At 47.0% G+C, this 25,434-nt stretch overlaps 1 protein-coding gene across 22 annotated transcripts in view; it reads right to left on the bottom strand.

Moving 5' to 3' along the window:
• FAM193B (family with sequence similarity 193 member B) overlaps positions 1–22,044 on the bottom strand; it is a 30,863-nt gene extending 8,819 nt beyond the window's left edge. The window contains exons 1-8 of one of the 22 annotated variants that reach the window (XM_044947736.1): positions 21,734–21,859; positions 20,636–21,095; positions 15,750–15,810; positions 7,185–7,851; positions 6,590–7,081; positions 5,108–5,495; positions 2,522–2,723; positions 1,368–1,607 (exon numbers count right to left, since the gene is read on the bottom strand). In XM_044947736.1, coding sequence (XP_044803671.1) covers positions 1,368–1,607; positions 2,522–2,723; positions 5,108–5,495; positions 6,590–7,081; positions 7,185–7,245 — 1,383 coding nt within the window. In that variant the 5' untranslated portion in view covers positions 7,246–7,851; positions 15,750–15,810; positions 20,636–21,095; positions 21,734–21,859. The other 21 variants (XM_044947735.1, XM_044947745.1, XM_044947738.1 and 18 more) reach the window with 21 other exon arrangements.
• Positions 22,045–25,434: the final 3,390 nt, after the last annotated feature.

The following is a 25,434-nucleotide window of genomic DNA, read 5'->3' as shown; positions in this document are numbered from 1 at the left end:
TACTTCAGGGTGCAGGGAAGGGATCCTGCTTTGTCCTTTGGGCTGGAAAAAGATGGAGAAGCACTGCTGTTTTCCAGAGCACCAGGGCTGTTTGACCACCCAGGACCTGGAGCTAGCTGGCTGTCAAACCCATTCTCTTCAGCTGCTGAGCTCCTGAGTGTGGTACTGTGCAGACACAGCTGGGGGCAGGCAGGCTAAGAGGTAATGAGGTGGCAGGGGACGAGTCATCAAGCTCTGCTGCTCGCCTGGCGGCAGGGCTGCCCAGGAACAGCTCCCCTGTCCTCGGCCTTCTGGGAGGAGTTCACTCAGTCCTTAGGATGGGTCATTCCCATGGCTTCAATTACATCTCCATGCCAGCAACTCCCAGCCCCACATCGCCATCTCCACTCGGACCTCTGAGAATCTCTGAGTCACTGTGCCCCAACTGAATTCCGTCTTCTGCCAATTCCACCTGTGCTCAGTAAAGCATGCCATCCTGCCAGCCACCCTGGCAAACACCTAGGAGACACCCTGACTCTATCATCTCCTTGACCTGAAATCAAGAGATTGCCTGCCTCCTCTGAAAACTCCAGCTCTCCTGCTCTAGGCCCACTATTGATCACCTCTCCCCTGGCTCTTGGTTCTCTGGCCTGGAGGATCACTCCTTCAGGCTGCCTTCCATATTGCTACATGGTCACCTTGGGAAGCCCATCTGGTGAGTGCATTGTGTGATTAAAGCCCTTGGGTGAACCCCCCTCAGCTGTAGGATCAAGTCAGAGCTCTTGAGCAATACCATTCCTCACTTCTGCTATCTGCCTGCCTTCTCCTGGGTGTGAGCTCTGGCTTTAAAAACTGCTGTGGATGTGCTATGCCCGCTGCCAGGAGGGTGCTCCTGATTAATCTGTACTCACTCTCTACAACTCAGCTCCCCAGGCAGCCTGGTGGTCCAGCCATTTCCAGTGCCTCAGGCAGGATGGGGGCTTCCCTCATCCCAGCACTTGTTGCACAGTAATATGCTTGTCCAGTGTTGTTTCTCCACTGGACTGAGCTTTTCCAGGGTAAGAAGCTAACTGCATCGTATTTGGCTCCAAGCATTTGCAGAAGTGTTTGCTGAATGAACATATGACTGACTGACTGAAGCAAGTCCTAAGCTTTGAGGAAGCCAGCAAGCGGCTTCTGACGCCAGGATTTGTTTTTCCTCCAATCACTGGACCCCTGGCTCCCTTACCCCGATGCCTCCCAAACTCATTCAGACCTTCTCAGAGAAAAAAGCCCTGCCAAGGCCTTTGGCAGCCAGCACTATTCATGCCCGAGAAGTCCTGGGGGTTGGGGGCGAGGGAGTCCTCGGGGGAAAAGAGGTGGTAGAGCTGGGCTCCCCCCACACCCACCTTCTTTTTCAGCTTGTGCCGGGCCCGCTTGGCAGCCCTGGCGCTGTTGGGGACTTTGGGCTCCGTGCTGTTGATGAATTCCAGCAGCTCATCCACATCTCGATGATCCACGGCGGGCTCCCCAGGGATCCCGCCCAGTGCGCCCCCCTTCATGGGCAGCTCCTCTTTGCGCCTGGTCAGCCTTGAGCGAAGCTTCTCTCGGATCTCGGTATAATTCCGACTCGTCGGGGCAGCGGGTGGCTGGGGGAGGGGAGGTGCTGACGTTACACCCTGGGCCTGGGAAGCCCGGAGCACTCCCACCCGCGGGCACCAAGCATGTGGTGAGAAGTAAGACAACTGTTCTTTCTACCACAGCCACAGAGGCCAAATGGCTTCGCCCTGAGCCAGGCTCGGAGCCAAGGCAGCGGTGGGCGGAGGAGTGGGAGGTATGCAGCAGTGTTGCGAGCACACTGACTTGGGAGCCAGGAAAGCAGGTTTGAGCCCAGGCTTCGTCACTCGGAAGCTGTATGACCTTGGGCAGGTTCACTGAGTCTTTGTGAGCCTCAATTTTGTCATCTCTAAAATGAGGATAACAACTTCTAGCTCAAAAGTGACCAGCAACATAACTGCTTGAATTTCTTCTGTCCTCAACTGCTCTCCCCTAGCCAGAAGCCCTTTCCTCTTCACCTTATGAGACTTCTGAACTGCTTTCTCCCCCTGTCCAGAGAAAGCCTGTACTCTGCTATGAGCCTCCTTCCTGGCGCCATCTGTGCTCACGGCCTGTCCCCTGGCTGGCTCCCACACTGGGGACTGAGAGCCTTGGCTTCCACTCTGCCTTCATCACGCACAAGCCTTCACTTCTCTGTGATTACGCACATTATGTATACATACTCATCAGAATCATAGCTTTCCTCTGCCACTTCCTTTCTTTTTGCCTAAGGAAAAAATGTCAATCTTAAGAGAAACCATGAGAAGAGCAAAGGTAGCAAACTTGAAAAATCTCTACCTCATCCATATGCCATGAGGATCTAGCAAGCAGGCGCTGGTGAGGACTCACAGGGTCCAAGCACAATTATTAGCTCCAAGAGCAAGTGGGGCCCTGGGAAGAGCAAGGGACTCCCCTGGCTCCCCTCGGCTGGCCCCCAGCCTGCTCTGGCCTGGGAAGGCTCACTCACCGCATTGTGCCCGAAGAACTCACAGTAGCAGCAGTCACAGAACTTCCCATCTCGCTGGTGGGTGGAGGATGAGGTGCAGGAGCTACGCTCTGAGCTGCTGTCCTCTTCCTCGCCCAGCCCCTCGTCTGCCTCACACGGCTGGGGAAGCTGGCACGTCAGGCCACTGTGGGTAAACTTGTGCCCCTTGCACCCAGGGTCCCTGCTGAATTGGGAGAAAAGACAGGCCCAAAGGTGAGGAAAGGCAGGGCAGGAGCACGCTGTGAGGAGCCTGGGGAGCAGCCCCAGCATCACCTTCATCTGCCTCATCCCACAAAGACCAAGGCAGGCAAACAGAATGAGCCCCTTTTAAGAACAAGGCAAACACCCCCGCTGTTCCTCAGGGCCCCCCTCAATGGCACTGTTCTGGAAAGGTTCCCCGTGCTTCCCCTCCCCGAGTCTACCACATGAGCCTTCTGGACTCTGAGGGTGCCAAGTATACCTCTATCACACACTATAGTGACGGTCTGTTTACCCATCTGTCTTCCAGACCAGAGTGTGCATTCCCTGAAGATATGGACTATGCCACTTCTATTTTTGGGTCCCAGTGTGTACACAAGCCTATCCACAGTAAGTGCTCAGGAAGTAGGTGTCTGAACAGATTAGTGGGCTGATGGTTCCTTGGAACATCCAAAGGAAGCCAACGTCCTTTCCTTCTCTACGGTTCCCCCACCCTGACATTGTGGTTTTGTTTTTGGTCATACCATGTGGCTTCTGGGATGTTAGTTTCCTGACCAGGGATTGAATCCGGGCCCCTGACAGTGGAAGTGACAGTGGACCGTGCTCAAAGGTCCTTCTGATTGAGATCGCACCACTGCACAGAGCTGCCTTAGCCATGTCTTGAGGTTAGGAAAGCAAATGTGCCTTGTGGGCCATATTTTGAGCTACTGTTTGTGCCAGGTATTGTACACAGCAAATCATTTCTAACAATCTGCAAATCCTGCAAAACAGGTTTTGCCATCCCCACGCTGTAAAAGAAGAGACCAAGGCTCAGGGTGCTTCACCGTTTTGCCCAAGGAGCAGCTAGGACTCACCCTCCCACTGCACTGCTCTGCTCTGCCTCTGGATTTCAGGAAGCATCTTGTAATATGGACTAATTTCCCAGGGTAAGGAAAGGTCTGAAAGGTCCCAGAATTCGCGCTAGAAGAGTCAGAGTCCTGGGTAGGCCATCAGCAGTGGGAGTGCTCCAGGGCTGAAGCCAAAGGGTGCCAGGAGGAAGGGTGGGACAAGAGCAGCCAAGGAGGTTCTCTGGGGCAGGAATCATTATCACAGTGCTTAGAGGACTTTCCTGGTGGCCCAGTGGTTAAGACTTCCCACTTCCACTACAGGGGGCATAGATTCAATCCCAGGTTGGGAACTAAGATCCTGCATATTGGGTGGTGCAAAATAAAAAGGTGCTTAGAGAAGCTTAACCCCAACTGACCATTATTCATCTACTATATTAGCACAGTTAAAAATTCCTAGTGCTTTAATACTGATGGTTACATCAACTTGGAGACCCCTTTGGAAAGCAATTTTTCAATATGTATTAAGAGCCTTTCTCAATAAAATAAAAGCAAAAAATTCCTTATATCCTTTAAACTGAGAACTTTTTTCACTGAGAGATCTATTCCAAGGAGAAAAATCCAAAAGAGTGAAAAGCTTTAGGCAAAGACGTTATTTATGTTATTTATGTTAAAATGCTATGTGCTATGCTGGGATGACCTAAATGTTCAGCAACTGGAGAACAGCAAAGAATTTCCCAGCCTTTAAAGCTGAGGTTCAGAAGCCATGTGGGAACCTAACAGCACTAAGTGAAACTGGACAACGAAAAACCAGACAGACACCACCACTACCACACAGGAAAGCTATTCAAGAGAAAACTGCTAGGAGTGCTGTATCAGGGTGGTGGGATTTTAGAGTGGGCAAATAGAAATACATCATCAACACACATCTGATTTATAAAAAGACAGATCTTCTCCAAAGAATTGTATCTTTCAAATATATATTAAAACAAACTTTCTCAGTACTTAAGAGTTAATTCTAGGAATCTACTTTAAGGACAGAACTCCTGACATTTGGGTGCAAGGATGCTTATTACAGTCTACAAAAAAATCTACAAATGCCTGAATATCCAGGAATAGGGTAATGATAAAATAAATTATGCCACAGCTGTACAATAAAACACGTGCCCACTGAAAAAGTTTTTGAAGAATTTTAACGAGGGAAATGATGATGGTATAATGTTAAAAAGTAACCACACAAAAATAATACAGAATGTGGACCTCATTTTGTTATGGATATATAGAAACGTCAAAAAAAGAAAACATATTGTGGCGTTAAAGTTTATCTTTAGGTTGCCAGGAATTTTTTTCTTCTTTCATATATTTAAAATTTTCATACATTTACAAATTTTCCCAAGTTAAAAAAAAAAAATGAACATATTTCTTTCATATCTGGAAAGACTATAGAAAAAACATAAACAGAGTATACCCTTTAATTTCCACCCCAAAGTTTTCCCCAAACTCTTAAGTTCAAGTCGTCAGGGAGTTTGCTCTTTGTGCCACTCACCTGTGAGTGCTAGGGAGCTGCTGAGAGCTGGGTGGTGGGAGGAGGGGCCCGCTGCAGTGCCCGCTGCAGTGACCACTACAGGGGTGGCTGCAACCCGAGAATGGAGGAGGCATCTTCAGGAGCGGCATGCTGGTGGAGGGAAGGTGGGGGCTCTGACATGGCCCTGGGGTGTGGGGGGCAGCAGCCACGGCAACAGGGCATTCTGAAACCTGGGCAGGGAAATGCACTGCTGGGGTGGTGGGCAGCAGGTGCGGGTGGGGTGGTGAGCCAAAGGATCCGGGGTGAGATGGGATCAGCGGCGCTGGCTGGGGGTGGTGGCCGGTGGGGCTGTTAGGTGGAGCAGTGAGGTCTGAGTGCCGGTGGTGCTCCGAGATGGGGAAAACCTCACCTGTGGGCGGATGGGGGAGAGAGGTGTCAGAGTGGGAGCCCAGATCCTGGGAAGGAGGCCCAAGGGCTCGCTGCTGCAGCAGCCTGCTTACTGTAACCAGAGGCAACATGCCTGGGCAGTCTCTCAGCATGGCAGACCCATGAGCTTTTGGAAAAGCCTAGCGGTACCTTAGGTTGGAGAGATTTCTCTGCAGGCAGCAAATGGACAGGCTGAAGATGGCCAGGCCTGAGGGAGAAGGCACCAGGAAGGCCAGTCCCATGCAAGGTCATAAAACCTTTGCTGGGCATAAACAGGGGTTGTATGTTCTATCTCTGAGTGCTCCTCTAGGACCTGTCTGACAAGGCTCTGCTTCTGGGCCACGTGCATCAAGGCAGCCAGGATATGCCAGACTTTCGGGTGGCCCCAAATTTCAGCGGACAAGTGGGAAAGCACTTTGATGACTCTCTCTGGCTCATGCACCAAAATAACTGGAATTATGTATCGCTCCACTCACAATTCTGGGGGTAGCACCCCTTTGAAGAACTCAAGTCCTCCATTTAAAAGTAGACAGTAATTCATATTTAGAAAGTACAGCAATAACTCAAGATTTTTTCTTTGGGTTGCTAAGCATTATCCCAGGGTCTAAAAAAGGCTTACACAGCTGCATAACTGGCTAATAATCAATGCAGCTCACACTGCCAACCTCATGTGGATGGAAGTGCAGTGCTTTTATAAAAGCACCCATCCCCTGCATGGAGGAGAGGAGACACTCAGGCCCTCTGTGCGGCTGCAGCAGTCAGGTGACCTGAGTTCTAATTCCTTCAAGGCCCTTGCCGACTTCACTTTCTCTTCAGCCAATGCTTACCAGGTCCCCTCTTGGATCCAATGGGAACAGTTATCAGAGCCAATGCCAGCCGTATTTTTCAAGTTCAGAATCTTGGGGAAAGGATTCCTACCAAGATAGTCAAGGGCTAGATTCCCTACTTGGCTTCCACCAGAACAGCTCCACTTTTATTTATTTTAATAACCTATCTGATTTGTTTGAACAAAATGGTTAGGAAAACACAACTCTCTCCATTTATGGAGAGAGCTCTCTTCTGAGCTTGGAGACTCACCAGGGATTGTAGGAGGGCTCCCGAGTGAGCCACCTGGCATGGCCCCACTGGAGTGCGGGGAGTTCCAGAGGCCCGAGAGCTTATGTGCTGACAGGAACGAACTAGGATCCCAGTCCCCTGAGTTCCCATGGCAGGAGGAGGACGAGGAAGAGGACGATGAAGAGGAGGACGAAGAGGAATGAGAATCACCCCCACAAGACTGTGATTTGCAGGATGTGTGTGACAAGGAGATCTGGGGAAGAAAAAGGCTCATGGTAAAACAGTAAACATCAGGGCTGGCCCTCTGCTGCCTTGGCTTCCCCAGGGGCACCTCCCACCAACTGTGGGAATGGCCCAGTTCCCACAACTCCAGGTGCAAGGGCAAACATGGGCCAGGCCTTTGCCAGGAGGGGCTGCGGTGCTCCCTGTGAAGTGAAGTATGTGGATGTGATGAGAGATTCTGGTAGTGGCAGAGACTGCCTGTCAGCTGTGGCCTTTGGGGAGTCCTGAGAGCTGCCAAGGAGAGGAAAAAGGTTTTTAAGTCAGGAGTCCTGAAGCTGAACTGATTCTGGGTTAGAGAGAGGGACTGAGGGGAATGAAAAATGCGGAGTCTGACCTCTGTGGTTCAGGAGATGGCAGTTAGATGGGGTATCTTGGAAGCCTTCTAACAGAGGCATTGCAGACCCTCAAACTGACCTTTGCCTTCCATGTCCTACTGGTTGGTTTTTGAGCTGCCACAGAGCTGAAGGCAGCACAGTCACAGGGAGGGTCAGGATCTCGATCTACCAGTGCCTCCACGCCGGCCATCACACGGTGCACTGTCCTTGGGGGCTGGTGGGCTGCCTGAAACCTCTCTTTTCTTCCCCCAAATGTGGGCCACAAGCTGCTAATGCTGTATGGGTGCAGCCTCTTTGGCACCTGGGCGAAGGTGCTGCCTGAGGACAGCCACCTGAGCACAAGGCAGCCACAGCTCAACAGCCTAACTTCTCTGGGCAGGCAGCACTCCTGCATTCAGGGACCCCTTCTCAGCGGTTACCTACCGCCACTGCATGTTCTCGACCTGTCTGCCTTTCATCTTCCTCCATGCTCTTTCGGCAACTCTGGCAGACCCACAGAGGCATCTCGCCTAGGAGATTCTTGACGAGCTTTGGCATGAAGTCAGGGGGCAGCTTCTCACCCTGCAACACCAGTCCGTTCTGGGAAGGGCCTTCTTCCCAGCCTTTGCGTTCCCGGTGACACAGCAGGCAGCAAGTCTGCACAGACTGGCTGGTGGTAGGGGGAACCTGTCCAACAGACAGAAACAGGGTTTCCCAGAAGGGGAAAGGCTCTGCTTAGAAACAATATTAACAATACTGATGACATCACTTATTATGTGCCAGGCACTGGGTTAGGCACTTTATTTACCCAATTTTAGTTCTGGTAAACAGCTCTGCAAACTGTGTTATTATTCTCATCTTTTTTTTTTTTTTTTTTTTGAAAAGAAGAAACATTTCAAGAAGAAGTCAAATAAGTTGCCCAAGGTTATAGAGTGAGTGAGTGGTTGAACCCTATAGAATTTGAACCCCAGTGAGGCTGACTCCAAAGCTCATGCTCAAATGCCCTAGTGCCCCAACGTCTCCAGATTCTGAAGGTTAATGAGTCGGCCCTTCCTGCTGTGGCATGTCTGGGAGAGGTCACAATTCTTGGGCTGTCTATGAAGTCTACAGACCAATCCTCACCTGAAAGGAAAAAAAATGCTTTCAGTTAACGCAGTTTGGGAGACCATGTGGGATTCCCAAAGAGCTGCACAATTCCATTAGGATCACAGGAGCATTCTGGAGGAGCCAAAGAGTATCAACTCAGCTGAAAACCGAGCTGGAGGGTAAGGCAGACCCAGGGGCTTCTGAGAAGCAGGGAGGTGTGGTGAAAAGCCCCTGGGCTTTAGGTGTCAGACTGACATGAATTCTAATCCCTCCCTGACCACAAATGAGCTGGGTGACCTTGAGCAAGTTATTTAACTTCTGATTTCCTACCTACTGCGCAGAGCTGTTATGAGGGGGGTGCATAAACAAGGAAAGTGCCTAGCCCTGTGCATGCCCATAGTACAGTCCCAGTATACAGTCATCATCATTATTATTTTTCCTCTTTCCTTCTAGGACAAAGCTGACCTAGAAATATAAGTCTATAGGTTTTCTGTCACACTGAGGGATAGTGGCTTGAGAGACTGTGTCTAATGACCCCATTAATGGCTTTCCTATATCCTGCAACTTTGCATTGTAGTCCCTTCTCACTCTGACAGTCATGTCACTTTCTTTGGCCAACGAATGTCAGCAAACATGCTGCCAGCATGAGCTTGAAAAGTGTGTATGCATTTCTACTTGCTCCCTTGCATGGCTGGACTTGCTCGCTCCTGCACCTCTGCCATGCCACATAAGCATGACCAGGCTAGCTGCTGGAGGAATGTGAGAGACCTGTGGGGAAAACTGAGTCTTCCCAGCTGACTGGCCGGTAGATCAGATACATGAGTATAGCTGAGATCAGCCAAGTAGGCCCCAATCAGCAGAAACACCCAGTCAACCGAGAGACTCATGACAAATAATAAATGGTATTGTCTTAAGCCACTAAGTTTTGGGGTGGTTTGTTGCACATAATAGTTAACTGATATACCTTCCAAACTTACCCACCACTAGGCAAAACATGTTTGCAGAGGCCTAAGCAAAGGAATAATACAAGTATCACTTTCATCCTACCAATAAAATAAATGGCATCATCTTTTTCAAATAAAATCACCTTCTCACAATAAGTTGGCATCAGGGTATCCTTAAATTTGTAATGTTACAGTTACACTGACCTGGGTCCCTGGTTTCTAGAAAAAGAAAGGAAACAGTAGTACCAGAAGCATGTGTGTTTGAGCCTGTGCGTGTGTGCTCAGTCGCTCAGTCGTGTCCGACTCTTTGTGACCCTGTGGACTGAGGCCCACCAGGCTCCTCTGTCCATGGAATTTTCCAGGCAAGAATACTGGAGTGGGTTGCCATTTCCTCCTCTAGGAGATCTTCCTGACCCAGGGACTGAACCACGTCTCTGGGGTCTCCTGCATCTCCTGCACTGGCAGGAGATTCTTTACCACTAGCGCCACCAGTAGCACACTGAAACATGTGGGGAATTACAAGGACCTTGGGAACAAATATCAGGGAGAGAGAAAAAGAAATCTTACATATGGAACTCGTGTGAGATGCTGCCTAAAGTCTGTGCCAAGCGGACAGTCCAGTGAGCAAGTCAGCTGCTTAGTGGCAGCTACAAAAGAAAATTGCATTCTAGAACCCATTTGTGGTGAGTATCTCATGGTAAGGGTGGAAGGCTGATAGAGAAGTTAAGGTAAAGGAGGCCTTTCTGAGACATGCACCCAGGAAACTTTCCATAGCTACAAGATGCCATAGTATTAATAACTCCAGGAGGAGGAGGTGAGTAAAGTGACTGTATTTTTTAGGCAAACACCAGGATGTGCAATTTTACTACAATGGAGCTTCATTTTCAAGTGTTAGGTTCGAGTTATTACAGAAGATGAAAATCTTGGGTGAGTAAAATAATTCTTGAAATTTTTAATGTGGCCTGTAAAGTACAGTATATATGGTTTTATAGGAACAACCAAGAACGCAAATGTACAATGTAAATGACAATGTGTAGCGTTATTTGCTGTTTTCTTTTAAAAGTGAAACAATTCTTATAAGGTAAATATGTGACCTGTGTGACTGTACTTGATCCTAAAGTACTTGTGGGAGGTGCTGGAGTGTAGAAGAAACAATACTGGCTTTGGAATTAATCCTGGGCCTCCACCACTTACCAACTGTATAATGTTGGGCAAGTTCTACTTATTCTGTGCCTCCCCATCTATAAAATGGGATTGAGTTCTGACTTGTAGAGTTGGCTGTGAGCACTGTGATAAAGCACCTAGTCCACTGTCAGGCATATATGCTACTCAACATATGGCACTCATTATGAACATGATGGGAGCAATAGGAAAAAATATTTAAAATCAGGACTAGGGTTGAAAACATAGAATGTACAGTCACTGTATTTTATGAGAATGCACGAGTCTCTCATATGTAATGAACTGAAGGTGACATTCAGGAATCTTAACCTCTGTCCTCACTCCACTATGTAATTCCTTAAGTTCCCCAAATACTCCTTGTGCTCTCCTATGTCACACCTTTGCTAAAGGGGATCCTCTGCCTAAACCCCTCTTTCTCCCCACATTTATCAATAGGTAGATGAGCAGGGCTTAAATAAAGCCCAGCCTAGATCCAATCTCACCCAAGCTTTCCTAGAGATTCCCTCTTACAATTCACCTCTCTTTCCCATTTCCATACCCCCACAGCACATTGGGCCTTGGTGACAAGATTTGTGCCTTCTACTAAACTTATTTACCTGTATCTTCTGTCCCTTCTACTAGGTTGTGCTCCTAGAGGGCAACTACCAGGTCTGATTCTTGTCTGGATCCCTCATGGTACACCACAGGGCATAGGCTCAGCTGGGCATATGGTGGCTAAGTCGGATTTGTTAAGTACCCCCATGGCAATACAGCTGGCAGGCAGTTTGGTGAGACACTGCTTGAAATTGTTGTTTCCCATAGTAAAAGGCTGTCTTCCCACCCTGGACTTCCAACCAAATGGTTCCAGTCGCAAGTATGGAAGACTGGAAGATTGTTGGAAGATTGTATTCCTCAAGGATTACAAGACTGCTTATTCATGGAAATAATGTGTCTTTCCCTAGAGCTGAAATGGTACACATGATAAATAAGATTAGCCATCAAAGGAAGTCAATTTACAGGGCAGGCTGTCTTTCTAGTTAAAGGAAGAAACACAAGGCCTGGGAAGCTAATTAAGTACAAACTGAAGCAGGGATGATACCATCTATGTTGCATAAGGTTGCCCAGAGGATTAAGTGACATTAGAGATGCAAAGCACTTAGCTCAAAGGATCTATACAGGAGATGCTCAATCTACTATCTAGGCTCCTGGGCTGGTCTTTTTTTTTTTTTTTGGTCTGTTCTTAGTAAGTCTACACTGGAAACTAGCTTATCTACTGTCCTGAGTTTGGTATATTAGATTCTTTCTTTCTAGGCCCAGGAAGTTTTAGGGGGCCACCCTCAAAGTTGTCTTAACTCTAAGCCTTGGTGCCTACCTCTGGGTAAAATTCCCAATGGAGCCTGTGGACTGTTCTCTCTGATATTTTCATCTCTATTTTAATTGCCAGAGGGTATTGAGAATCCCAAGCCCTGGAGATATTATATACAGTTAATACTGTCAAATTTTTGCTTTGGCAGAAAAACTCTTGGTTTACAGTTCCTTTGACTGCAATCTCCTGCTACTTTCCAAATTCTTGGAAATCGTGACCTTGTATTGCCCTGTAGTCAATTCAGGCTTTCAACTAGCTGCTCTCAAGCTGTACTTTTTAGCAGCTAACACAATTTTACAGTAATCTCACATGAAGAACATGATCAATACATGTTTATCGAATGAATGAAAATTCCAACCATGTTTCTTCACCAGAAAGGCTGTTGGAACTGATTCTTCAACCCAGAGACCCTGGGCAACAACTAATTATTCCTTCTTATCTCAGGTTAAATTCATAGCCTCTCCAGATTCCAGTCTAGCCTTAGGTAAAAGATGGAAGAGCGAAAGGAAAGGTTCTAGAAGTTCTCTAGATTTGGGATCTGCTAAAAAAGCTCCAAGATAATTCTGCTTCATTCTGTGGGCAAATGTCAAATCTCCGGACGTGTGGAGTTACTCACACAAGGTATCTGTGCTATAGGCATATCCCCAGAGCTCTCAAGGAGCCAGGACCCTAGACTGTGACCACTCCCAGCCCAGGGGGCTGGCATGCACACCCAGTAAAACTAGTACCTGTGCTCTCATCTGACCAGGCCCAAGACTTTTCTGTTTTTGTCTGAGAAGCATTATGCTAGGACTTTCTAGTTTTTCCTGGGGAAAAAAGAGATAAAGTCAAAGGAAGGGAAAGCCAATTTTTCACGGAGCATTTTTACTTCAAAGAATGACTGACAAACTATGGTTATTCAAACTTGGGTATTGGCAGACATTTTCTCAGAAAATGAACAAAACAAGCCTATTACCCCCAAGGAAAACTATTCTGTTTCTGTGGTCAATGATAAAAATTCAAGTTTTAGGTGAAAATTAGAATTTTGAAAAAGCTGCATCCACAACCATGAGCTTGACAGCTTCCCAATACTTAAGACTTTATGATGAAATTGATGGTGATATTAACAAATGTTATTTTTTGATACTATAAAATGAAACAGGAAAATATCTGCAAGATCTATATAACTCAGTGAACCTATTTTTCCAAACGATCAAAGCATGATACCACAGAGTCATGCACTGGTATAAAGTCCACCCAAAGTGTTAGATGAACCAACAGATTTTAATGTAAATGAGTATAAAGACTTTATTGATATGTTCTCAGATTCCATATTGCGAAGAATATCAACAATCATCTGAAAAGGCTATCAAAATACCTTTCTCTTTTCCAACTATGTATCTGTGTGAAGTTAAATTTTTTTAAAACATAATTCCATCAAAATAATGTACTGCCAACAGACTGAATACAGAAGCACATGTGTGTGCGCGTACTCAGCTATGTCTGACTCTTTGCGATCCCATGGACTATAGCCCACCAGGCTTTTCTAGCCATGGAATTTTCCAGGCAAGAAATACTGGAGTGGGTTGCTGTTTCCTTCTCCAGGGGATCTTCCTGATCAGGGACTGAACCCACGTCCCTTGTGTCTCCTGCATTAGCAAGTGGATTCTTTACCACAGGCACCACCTGGGAAGCCCCAGAAGCATGTAAGAGAATCTAAACTTTTCCTATTAAGATAGACATAAATTTGCAAAAGTGAAAACAAGACCATTTTTCTCACTTTTTGGGAAAATTGTTATCTCTAATTTAAAAATTGTTATTTACATTAATATGATAGATCTAATACTGTTATTCTGAAACGAGTGACCAAATATTTTTAAACTTTCTCAACTTTAATACTTAATTTGGTAAATTTCAATAGTTTAACCAACAAAAGCTCTTCTGTGTCCTCAAAAATTTTTAGAAATATAGAAGGTTCCCAAGACCAAACCCTTTGAGAACAGCTGATGTAAAGTATCTAACAGTGCCTGTCAGCCAGTGGGTGTGCTTTAAGCAATAGTGACTATTAACAACCATATAGCAGTTCATGGTATATCTGAAGAGCTGTCTGGGGTCATGAGAAAATTTTGCACCACAGCCTTTCTGGCCACAGTTTGGGAATTACATGTCACTAGGCCAGATGGCTATCAAGGACTGCTCTTGAAGCTGGATCTAATTTCCAAAATCAAACCTGCTCTCATTTCTTTCATGGGTTCCTTTTATTCCCAAGAGTTAGTATATGTTTATAGAGGATTCCCCCAAGACACAGTGCTGTATCTACCCAGGAGCCCTGTGACAGTTTCTAAATTCTATTCAGAAATGGCCCAACTCCAAAAGCCTCCTTGCCACCGAGGCAGGCAGAGAACAACAGTTAAAATCCCCTTCCAAAAGCAGAGAAAGTGATTAGTTCCCCAGCCTAGAATAACTTAGTCAGCCCAGTCATTACCACTCACTCTTCCATTCATCCACCCATTCAACAAACATTCTCAGAGCCTCTACCTGGTGCCAACCATTGTGCTAGGTGCTAGGAAACAAGAGTTCCTGCCTTAAGAACACATGCGTAAAACCGGCAGGTTCATGCACAGGGTTGTCAATGCTCCCAAACTCCCAGGATGCCTCATATTCATTTTGGATAATCAGGCAGGAACACATATTAAAATAATATACAATTATAATCAGTAAACAAAATAATAAATATAAATTAAAAACAACCAATTAGGACATTGGGATTCTCTCCTTAAGGTTAAGCTTATACTGTGCCTTCTCACATATCTATCCATTGAAGATATTGGATATTCAATCTTCTATCTATTGAAGATTTCTTTCCTTTACCTCCTCTTTCCTACCTTGGTCTCTTTTCATCTCTAGGCTCCTTTTTGGTGGAGCTTGCTACTCTCACTATGATACTTTTTGGCCCATGGCATTCATAATGTGGCCCCAGCTGATCTCTCCATATTCCATTTCCATGCTTAACACCCTGAGCCATAGGTTCTATTTGTACTATTCCTCAGATACACCGTGCCCTATCAAACCTCAGCTTTGCTCCTCAGGAAATTCCTGCTCCTCCTCTAAGATCTTGGTCAAAGGTTGATGAAGCTTTTGCTGGACCAGGCTAAGTAGAATTCTTTTAGTATAGCGTCTATCGCATTGTGCCATAGACACATATCCTCTGCCCACTCCCAAACCCCTGTAGAATGGGAGCTCTTTGGGGGCAGGGAGTGGACCCTGGCCATTTAAATGAGTCCAGGAACTAGGCTTGGCTTGGACCTGGCACATAGCAGGCATTCACTGAATAAATAAATGATGTTTAAGCCATCTGGCTTATGTCTCAGCTGCTCTACACAAAGGACAGGAACTAAAACACAGCCCAACTAGCCCAACATACTATGCTGAAAAGGCATGGCTGCGTCACTCCAGGTCACTAATGGGAAGGCATCAGGGCTAAGAATCTCAGACCATTCTAATGCTGGCCATCAGAGGTATAGTTAATTCTTAGGGAGCCAATACAACTACACCTCCATGCCCTGAGCTTTCACCCAAACTCCCACTCAGGCTGTTGGCTCGGGTCCTTCCAGGAGACAGGACAGTAGTTTCACAACATAAAGTCAGTTTGTGGAGAATTCTCTCTGGCTGTACAGGCTGAGTCAAGGATAGAGCAGTGAGTCTCTCTGACCCCAGTGGCCCTCCACCTGCGAAGGCTAGTTCACCTGTTGAACCTGTTTCCTGGGTGCAATCAGTCATGGGAAGGCCTAAGCTCCTGCTTATTTACCTGGAATCTCAGGCAAACCTTATTACCGACTACTCTGTAATGGCAACAGAGTTCTCATGGATGGAAGAGAATGACCTTTGAAGACAGACTGTTGAGTTCAAATCCAAGTTTTGCCATTTTCAGTATGATCTTGGATTATTACTGAATTTCTTTGAGCCTCAATTTCCTCATTTATGAAATGAGAATAAAACCATACTTCACAGAGTCGTGAGGACAGAAGGAAATAAATTATGTAAAGTACCTGGCCTGGGCCTGGCACACAGTAGGTGCTCAATACCCGTTAGTTTCTTTCCTCTTCTGTCCTGGAAGAAATGACAGGGAAACTTACTAAGTGAGACTTGCCCAATCCAAAGTTATTACTTGAAGCACAGGACAGAAGACTAGACAGATGACCTTCAAGGTCTCTTTAACCCCCCCAGTCCATGTTCTCTGGCTACAACTTTGTAATAAGAACCTTCAATATTTCTAGGCCCTTCTTTCTGCCTTAATTTCTCTATATCTATTCACTTCAGAATGGCGGGGGAAACCACAAAGGGAGCTGGATAGCTAAGAGTCTTGGGGAGGGAATAAAGGAGAGGTGGCCTATAGGACAGCACCATGTTCATCCATCTTGCACTTGGAAGGATGAGGGTGGGAACATGGGCACAGAACTGAAAGGTACAAACACAGGGTCCTTCCGAGGACACAAGCATTCTTCTCCTCAGTTCTTTTCTGCTCTGCATATTCCACCACGAAGAACCAAGAACCACTCCTTTCCACAATATTCATTCCCTTTCCCCAATTCATCAAGTGTATCTTCACTCACACTGTCCTCTTTGCCTCTTCCTATTGAGGCTCAGTTTGGGTATTACATTCCCTTAAGTCTACAGGCAAAATAAACTGTGCTTTGCTCTGTGTTAGGGGATGCCCTAACACTTTTTTTACGTCTCCTGAACAGAGGTTATCACGTGTACCTCGACTGTCAAAATCTGTCTTCTCCATAGCACTGTGAGCTTTTCAAGGGCAGGGCCTGTATCCCATGAGTCACTGCATCCCAATTGTTAGGCAGAGATGGCAGCACATGTTTTGATACACAAAGAAAGATTAGCAGTTGGAGAATATGGACAAATGGCAAACTGGAAAAAGTTTGCTTTTTCTTTAAAAACTAAGGCTGCTTTTTCTTCTGCTTAGGGAAAAGCTCTCTCTTTCTCCAGGAAGCTCCATTCTTTAAAGAATACTCTAGGCCTCCACAGAGATCCCCATGGCATGCTCAGTTAAACAGTTCTCAGACCCAGCCACATATCAGAAATCATCTGAGGCAATTTAAGAACAGGTTCCTGGGCTCCAGACCTAGAGACTCTAGGTCTGGGATAGGGTCTAGCAAAGCACAGGGGATCTGATCATTAGTTAGGTTGGGGTGAGAGAGAGGTAGAATCAAGCAATCACAGTTGCTTCTTCTACTGAAAATTACTTCCTCCCACGCTCTCATTCACTTTGCCACATCTTTTGTTGACTCCTCATAGCCTATAGATTAAAGCCCAAACCTACTAACTCTCCAGTCAGACTTCTCGCCACTCTCCATGAGTTGGGCAGTTCTGGACTCTGGGTCTTTGTCTACGCTGCTTGCTTTGCCTAGACGCTTTGTCTCACCTTCTCTGGAGGACCTTCTACTTGACCTTGAAGCCTCAGCTCCAAGAAGCCTTTCTAGGCTATCACATCTGTGCATCCTCAAAACAAAGCACTATACTAATCATAGCTACTACATGTGTTCAGTGCTTGACATGCAGTGCCTGCTGAACCCTAGTTTGAGTCCAGTATCACTGTCATTTTATACACAGAAAACCAAACAAAAGGCTAAAACACTTCTAAAGGTGTGTACCAGGATCTAGAATTTGACTCAACTTAGAGGAAGTGATGCTCCTCTAGCTTAACTGTAATTATTACATATATGTTCTTTAGACCATGAGCCCCTGTGGGGAGAGACCATGTCTGATTCACTTCTATATTACCAGCTAGCCCAGGACCCAGCACAGACCAGGAGTCTATTAGTGTTGGTAGAATAAGTGAACAGCAGGTTAGGTGAGAGGAAGGCTGGGCATAGCGCGTGTGTAATGGGCCTGAATGAATGAGTGACTGCCAGCCTGGCCTAGCAGTGCAGGCAGTAAGAATAAGGTGCCAGAAACCTAACTTTTTTTTATTATAGTTTAACAGCCACTCATTGAACACATAAGAACCATGTGCAATAAATGCTCCAGAAATGAATTAAAAACATAGCCCAAGCTCACAAAATTCTAGGCTTAGTAAGTGAAGGTATTAGGATATTAATAGTACATCTAACATATATTAAACTTAATAGTTCTGGGAAATTTTAAGGAAATTTAAAATTTTAGGAAGTATGTTTTAATCTTCAAAGGTCTTTTGGCATTTCCACATGGTGAAGGTCTATTGGTTTACAAAGGACCAGAGGTGACAGGGATCTCTACTCAGCATTATTTCCTCCTACCTGCATTTAAAATGGCTAGGTGGGCAGTACAGGGATTATCTCATTCATCTGTGTGCTCTGAATAAAGGCCTTGGCACAGAGATTGTTAATACTTGCTGAGTGGATTCAATATAATGAGATGATTTTAATAAAGATACTGACTGTCATCTGCTCCTGTCCCATGAGGGAGTAGGTTTAACTCTGAGCAGTGGTGGAGCCAGGTCTCTAGAGTTCCTCTAAACTAGGCTGGGCAAAGTCCCACGGGAAGCTGCAGAGGAGAGACGGGAAGGACAGGATGCGCTCAACCCCCACCAATGCCAGTTTATAGTCTAGCGAGTCTCCTGGGGGTTTACTGAGTGAGTGTGCACCTGGACTGCAAGCTGAGTGGCCCAAGAGAACTAACAGCCAGCGGAGCCAGCAGGTGAGAACACACAGTCTTTGGATGGCCAAATGGCTCCTGCCACATGCCACATCCAATTCTAGCTCTGGCATGAGGAGCACTAGATGCTATGCGGGCTGCTCCACATTCTCTTGTGAAGCTGCGTAAGCCTTAAAGACGGGAAGAAACATGCCTGGAGTAACAAAGCCAGGAGACTGAGCAGGAAGCTCACTCCAAGTCTGTAAGATTCAATACTATGTCTCTCTGCCTCCTTCAACTGCTTTGTAATTCGTCCCCCACCGCCCCCACCTTCACCAAGAAGGCTATAACTGTTTTAGTCTTCTCGTGGGGAAAACAAACAAACAAACAAATGAGGATTTGGGTTTTTAGTGAATGCATCAATGTTGTTTAGGGGCCTAAACAATTAGAAGAAAGGGCTTTTGGGATTCCAATTAAGTTCAAGGTCTTGCATTTAAATGCATACAAGTTACGAAAATAAGCAAAGGAGATTGGATGGAACCAGAGAGGCCTATGAGCCTTAACTCAGAGAAAGCAATGCTCTTCTAGCCTTACCATGACTACTATATATATGTTCTCTCGACCAAATGAGCCCCTTGTGAGGAGGGTCCACAGTTGATTCACTTCTGTATACCAGCTAGCCCAGGGCCTGGCACAGATCAGGTGTCCTTCATATGATGAAGAGGGCAGACACTTCCCAGAGACTGCAGATGACTAACTTCTGGAAACGTGGGCCTAGCAGTACCAGATTTTTAGCAGCAGATGGCATAAATCCAGTTTTGTGGGAAATTGATTTTTAAAAATACTGGCTCAAATGAAAACAAAAAAAGAAACAAAACATGTGACTTGGGGCATTAAACCCTGTGTGTAGACTGAAAGTGATCCCATTCTCCAGCTTTGGCTTCAGTGTGGCATTCGACACTGACTTTCATCTTACTCACCCACTCTAAGTGCTTAAGACAGGGGGCTAAGTGGTGGTGGGAGCCAGAGGTCCTCGCCAAAGGTACGCTTGCGGGCAGAGCAAGCACTGACCCCAATTCTTTCAGCAGGAGCTTTTCACCAAGGCACAAAGGCCTGCTTCTGGCACCCAGAACCCCCTTCCCCAGCAAAAACAGGGCTCAGTCAGAAGTTTGTTCATTTGTTTCACCCATCTCAGCTAGAGTTAAAAAAAAAAGTCTTGCTAAATACCCCACAGTACATAAGAAGGTACTTTATGGGGCGGTGGTAGGTGTACCTATAGTAGGAGTTATTTGGGTAAATGTTTAGTTTCTCTGAGTCTCTGTTTCTTTGTCTGAAATATGGGATTAATAGTATTTATATCTTCATTAGAATTTATCAATCACCAGGCTTAGTGGTACAATAGTGACTGACTTGGTTCCTACACTCTCAAAAGTTTACAAAGCAAAAGCAGACTAATAATTTTATCAATGGTTAACTCATCACATTCCCGCTAAATGCTGAGGAGAACACAGGGGTGGCAAGAAGGTATTTAAAATGCCTAGCGTGAATAAATGAATTAACTGAAAGGTCAAGCAGTGGAGGAGGTAGGAATCTATCATGTTAAAACTGCGACCTAAATAAAAACCAAATGGTTATGCCATCAACCAAATTTTCTGGCCATGAATACTACAGGCTGGTTAAGTGGCAGGGGACCCTGAATGGTAAACAAGAGAAGACAACAGCTCCCTGACCCTCCCTTCCCCCACCTTCCTCTTCTGGAGAACAGCACTCCCAAGGGCCCAGAGAAGGCTAGAGGGGGAAACAGCTTCAGGGTGGGAAGTTAAACTAGGCAAGGGTGGGGTCCAACTCGAGTTCTCAACTTGAGGAGTCCTTTGGAAACAGTCTCAGCCCAGGGTAGGGGATGGGGATGAAGGGGGGGCTTCTCACACTCAGTAAGTGGTGACATTTTCATTAATTAAAAATCTTACTATGATCTGAGACACAAAGGAGACAGTATAAAAACTGGGTTACAGTAATTTCGGGTTCTCAACGGATTCATTCTCTGTCATTCACCTAATTATTCCTACTCTGTGTCAGCAAGGCCCAGGGCTACGTGTGGAGGGCTGGGGACAGACAGCATGATTTGTGCCCCTGCGGAGTTCACAGTTCAGTGGGGGGAACAGACACATCAACAGACTATGTCATTGTAGAACGGGGAGTACTACCAGAGGAGAGCACGGGGGCTGTGGGACAGACGGGCACCTCACACAGCTGGGGAGGTCAGGAAAGGCTTTCTGGGAATGGTACCCCAAACAGCGTCCCCACTCACATGCACAATTCCAGAGATTCTACTAGAAGGCTGTCAAGAGCCATGCCTTCTGGCTGCACCAGCCTCCCAGAGTCCCCTGCTGCCCGATGCAGTGTCTGCAGAGCCAAACGCATCTTCCGCCACGCCTCATCCTCATCCGGCGCTGCATCCGACCCTCCAAGACTCCTGCAGGAGCCTGCCTTCCTCGGCAGACTCATCCAAAAAACCAACTCAAAACTCTTTTGTCAGAGCAAGCTTAGGGCGAGCCACCCAGCCCCAGGTGCCACAACCCTCCCAGAGCAACTGTGGCTCATGCCACCCCAGCTTCGCCGTGAACACTGGCAGGGTACCTCCTATTATCTCCTTTGCTCAAAAGAAAGTGACCTTCTTCCAGGTGGCAAGCTGGAAGCCTTGGAGAGTCCTCCTACTGCTCACTTTCAGCAGGATTCGCCAAACCCAGGGATCTGAGGGTTTGGGTGGGCTGCCTCGTGGGTCAGGGGTATAGTGGGGAGAAAGAGCAGGCTTTGCTGGGTTTCCAACTCAGCACAGAAGCCCCACCAAATAAGTCTTCTAGGCAGCCTGGCTGTCTGCTTCAACTGCTCAGCTGGGCAAGGCGGGGCGGGGTGGGGGTGGGGGTGGGGGGACGCCCTGGAGACAGATGCTGGGGGCACAGCTGCTGAGGGAGCAGCGAGGGGAAGGGGTGGAGCTGCTCCCGAGGGGGTGGAGAGGAACAGGCTGCAGCCTTCCAGGGCCCAGAGCCCCGACGTGGCTTGTGGGTGGGTGGGGAGCAGGTGGGCCCAGGGAAGGTGAAGGGCACAGAGCTAAGCTGTGGCCTTAAAACTGGAGAGCCGTCCTAGTGGGTGTGCGGCCAGAATGTATCCCGGAGGCGGCGGGAGAGGGCAGAGAGGCTGGTCTCACTCAGAACCGGACGGGCCGTGCCTCGGCTTTGGACCAAAGGGTCCAGGCTCACTCCCGCCTTGGGGGAGAAAGCCTCAGCTCTGGCCCTCAGGGTTAAGGTTCTGGTCCCAGCCGGGAATGGTCCATCCCCAAGCCCGTCCCAGCCCCACTCCGGGGAGGTGAAAGAACCCGAGCAGCCAGACTCGCCTCGCTCGCTCCTACCTGGGGACCGGGCGCCAGCTTGGGCTCGTCCTCTTCCCTGGGGTCGTCGCGGTAGGGCTCCGCCGGCGCCTCCGGGGGCCCTGCACCCGCTCCCGCTTCCAGGCTCGGCGGCGGTGGGGGCTCCGGCGCCTGGGGCTTCTGCGGCCCCGTGGCCCGCGCCCGCTCGCGCCGGCCCGCGCCGCCGCTCGGCCTGCTCCGCCTCCGAGTCATGCTGCTTCTCACGCCGCTCCCTTGCTCCACTCGCGCCGCCGCCGCCGCTCCCCACACAGGACAACAGCCAATATGGCGGCGCCCGGCTCCCCCTCCACCGCTGCCAGCAGGTCAGAGGGCACGCGGAGTCCGCGCCGCCGCACTAGCCCCCGAGGCCGCCTGCGCCATTTTGCATAAGGTCACTACCCGGAGTTCTGCGGGAGAGTAAACCTGGTGAGGAAACGCCCTCCTCATTTCGGGATTCCGGGGATGAGACCTGCGCCAGGAGCGGGTGTGCGCTGTAGTAACCGTGCTGCACGGCCCTGGGCGCTTCAAAACTGGCTGTTAAATGGATGAGTGAATGTTAGTAATATTAGTAATTTCTATAGTGCTCCGCTACTTTCACAGCCGTGACTTGACTTCTCGTACCTACACGACCTGGCAGGTGCGATAGCTCCTATTTTGCAGCGGTGAAAGCGGGGGCTACAAAAGGTGAAACGGTTGCTCAGCATCAGCCAGCCAGAACTCATGGGCTTGTGGACAGCCTGAGCTGAATGGGACGAAGGGATTGTTTAGATCCTTATTTTCAGTGTATGGTCCACGGGGAGTCCAGCGTTTGGTGCTTAGGACAGGGAGACTCAGCTCCTCAGTCTAGTGGGAAGAGTGGACACTGAAATACACAATTACAACAAGTGTGATAAAGATGAGATGACTGGGGCACATACTAGGTCAGTGTTTCCAAAAAAGTATATGTGTGTGTGAGAGGGTTCTGAGTGATACACAACGGAACATTAAAAAAGTGTAATGATTATGTATTTAATTGTTTAAAATGGGATGTTTACTCTTTTTTGAATATGTGACATGCGCATAAAACAAATTTTTAAAAAATAGTTTTGAGTGCAGCTTGCCTCATGCAAGGGTCAGTGGTATCCTGAAACCTTATGGTTGGTTATATGTAGAGTTGCTGTTGCTCCATCAAGGGCACAATTTTGACATTGGCCCGACTTAGGGAGTAAGGGCTAAATGGAAGGCCCTGGAGCTCTCCCTAACTACTGAATGAAAAAATAATACTTCATCTCGTTATAGGGATTAGCACCACCGTCAAAGATTTGAAAGATTCAGGGTGATTCCCACTATATCAACATTAACTCTTCAGTTTGGCCAGAACAGAAGATAGATGGCATTTTCCCCCCATTTATTTATTTTCGTTGTGGTAAAATATGTGCAACATAAAACTTACCCTGTTAACCATTTCTAAGTGTACAGTTCATTTGTATTAAATACACTCAAATTGTTGTGCAGCCATCACCACCATCCATCTCCAAAACTCTTTTCTTGCTAAACTGAAAATCATTAAATAAGGTCCCATTCTCCTGTCCTTACAGCCCCTGGCAACCAGCATTCTACTTTAAAAAAACACAAAAAACCTTCCCCTTTTCCCTACACCGCAGCCTCTGGTAACCATTGTTCTACTCTCTTTTTAATGAGTTTAGCTTTTTTAAAAAAAAATTTATTTATTTGTTTGGCTGTGCTGGGTCTTTGCTGCTGTGCAAGCTTCTCATTGCAGTGGCTTCTCTTGTTCCAGAGCACCGCTCTTCTCCGGCACACAGACTTCAGTAGTTGCAACTCCTGGACTCTAGAGCAGGCTCAATCGTGGTGGCACACGGGCTTAGTTGCTCTGAGGCATGTGGGATCTTCGAAGACCAGGGATTTAACCCATGACTCCTGCATTAGCAGGCAGATTCTTTACCACTGAGCCACCAGGGAAGCCCTATGAATTTAGTTTTTTTTTCAAAAAAAGTTTTCCACATGTAAGTGAGATCATGCAGTGTTTGTCTTTTTGTGACTGGCTTGTTTCATTTAAAATGCCTTTCAAATTTCATACATGTGCAAATGACAGAATTCTCTTCTTTTTTTAAGGCCAAATAATATTCTTTTATATTTAGTATATATACTTTTGTATATTCCTTATATATATACTCATACATATATAGTATATACTTATATATTCCTTTATATATATACAGATATCTGTCTATATCACATTTTCTTTATCCATTCATACTTCAGCAGAGAAGATAGATGGTCTTAAAAAATGATCGAGCATTATGATAAACTCATTCTGGTAGGGAACCCAACTGAAGGACTTTTTCAGAGTGGTCATTCTTGGAGCAGACCAGCACAGTTGCTGGCCCACAATGATAGGTCAGGTCAGTGCTTTTTATTCTCTACCAAAGCTCGGGAATAGTTTGTATTCCTCTAGCAGGAGCAGCAATAGACCCTTACTGTCTCGCTTCACGGGTGTGTCACTGTCTGGATACACTCAGCTTACAGGAATTTTTGACCAGATCACCATTCCAGGGGATATCAGGCTAATGTACTGTGATACTGATGACAGTATCCAGATGGAGCTTGAGAACAGGAAGTGGCGGATACCCTAGATGATTTGGTAAGCACACAAATGTGTGCCAGAGGGCAGATAACAAATCCCACAAATACATAGGGGTCTGTCTACTCAGTGAACTATCTAGGGTTCTGGGGTGTATTGTAATATTCTGCACCAAATAAAGGACAAGTTGCTGAACACCACACTCCTGACCACTAAGAAAGAGGTATACTACTTTGTGGACTTCTTTAGACTTTAGACTTCAATATGCTAAGTCACTTCAGTCGTGTCCGACTCTGTGTGACCCCAAAGATGGCAGCCCACCAGGCTCCCCCATCCCTGGGATTTTCCAGGCAAGAGTACTGGAGTGGGTGCCATTGCCTTCTCCAAGACTTCAATATAAAATATACCAAATTTAGGTATATTATTTTTACCTATTACTGGATCACTTGAAAACTATCAACTTTAAGGGGGACCATACAAGGAGAGATGGTTTTCTTACTGGATCAGGCTGTAGGGTAGATGGTTCTGCCTTTGGCCTTTTATGTTCGGGCATTGGATTTTGGAACAAAGTTATTACCTCCTGCAACAGTTATTTTCCTTTTGAGAAACATCTGCATTGCTCCAGGAGTCTGCTGAAATTGGATGCCTGATCATGGCACAGCAGGTGATCCCATGACCTGAGCTACTGTGGTATCTGATCTACCTAGATATAGAACTAGGGATGACCAGGCCTCACTCCTTCATGAAGAGGACGTGACATATATGGCTGGGATCCCACAGGCCTTAAAGGCACAAGTAGGTTGCCTGAGCAAGTTGTTTCCTCTTCTGCAACTGATGTTCTACTCCAAGAGAGTTGTTTGTGATGGGTTGATTAAGGAAGAAGAACCTAAAGCCTTGTTTATAAATGGCTTTGCACATTATGTTGGCTCCTGCTGAAAGTGGATTGCTAGGGTCTTCTAGTCTTCCTCCTAGAAGGCCTGAGGGACCTAGAAAAGGGAAGTGTGCCCAGAGGCCCCAAAGTGAAGATGCACTGATTCCTGGCCATTAGTTAATGGTATGGTCTGTTGGTCAGGGACTTGAAAGGAACCAGACTAAAGGCTTAGTGATGAGAAGTTTTGAGGAA

The sequence above is a fragment of the Bubalus bubalis genome, chromosome 9 (assembly GCF_019923935.1).
Source record: "Bubalus bubalis isolate 160015118507 breed Murrah chromosome 9, NDDB_SH_1, whole genome shotgun sequence".
NCBI lineage: Eukaryota > Metazoa > Chordata > Mammalia > Artiodactyla > Bovidae > Bubalus > Bubalus bubalis.
Note: the sequence above shows the minus strand (reverse complement) of the source record. Positions and strands in the feature narration are given on the sequence as shown.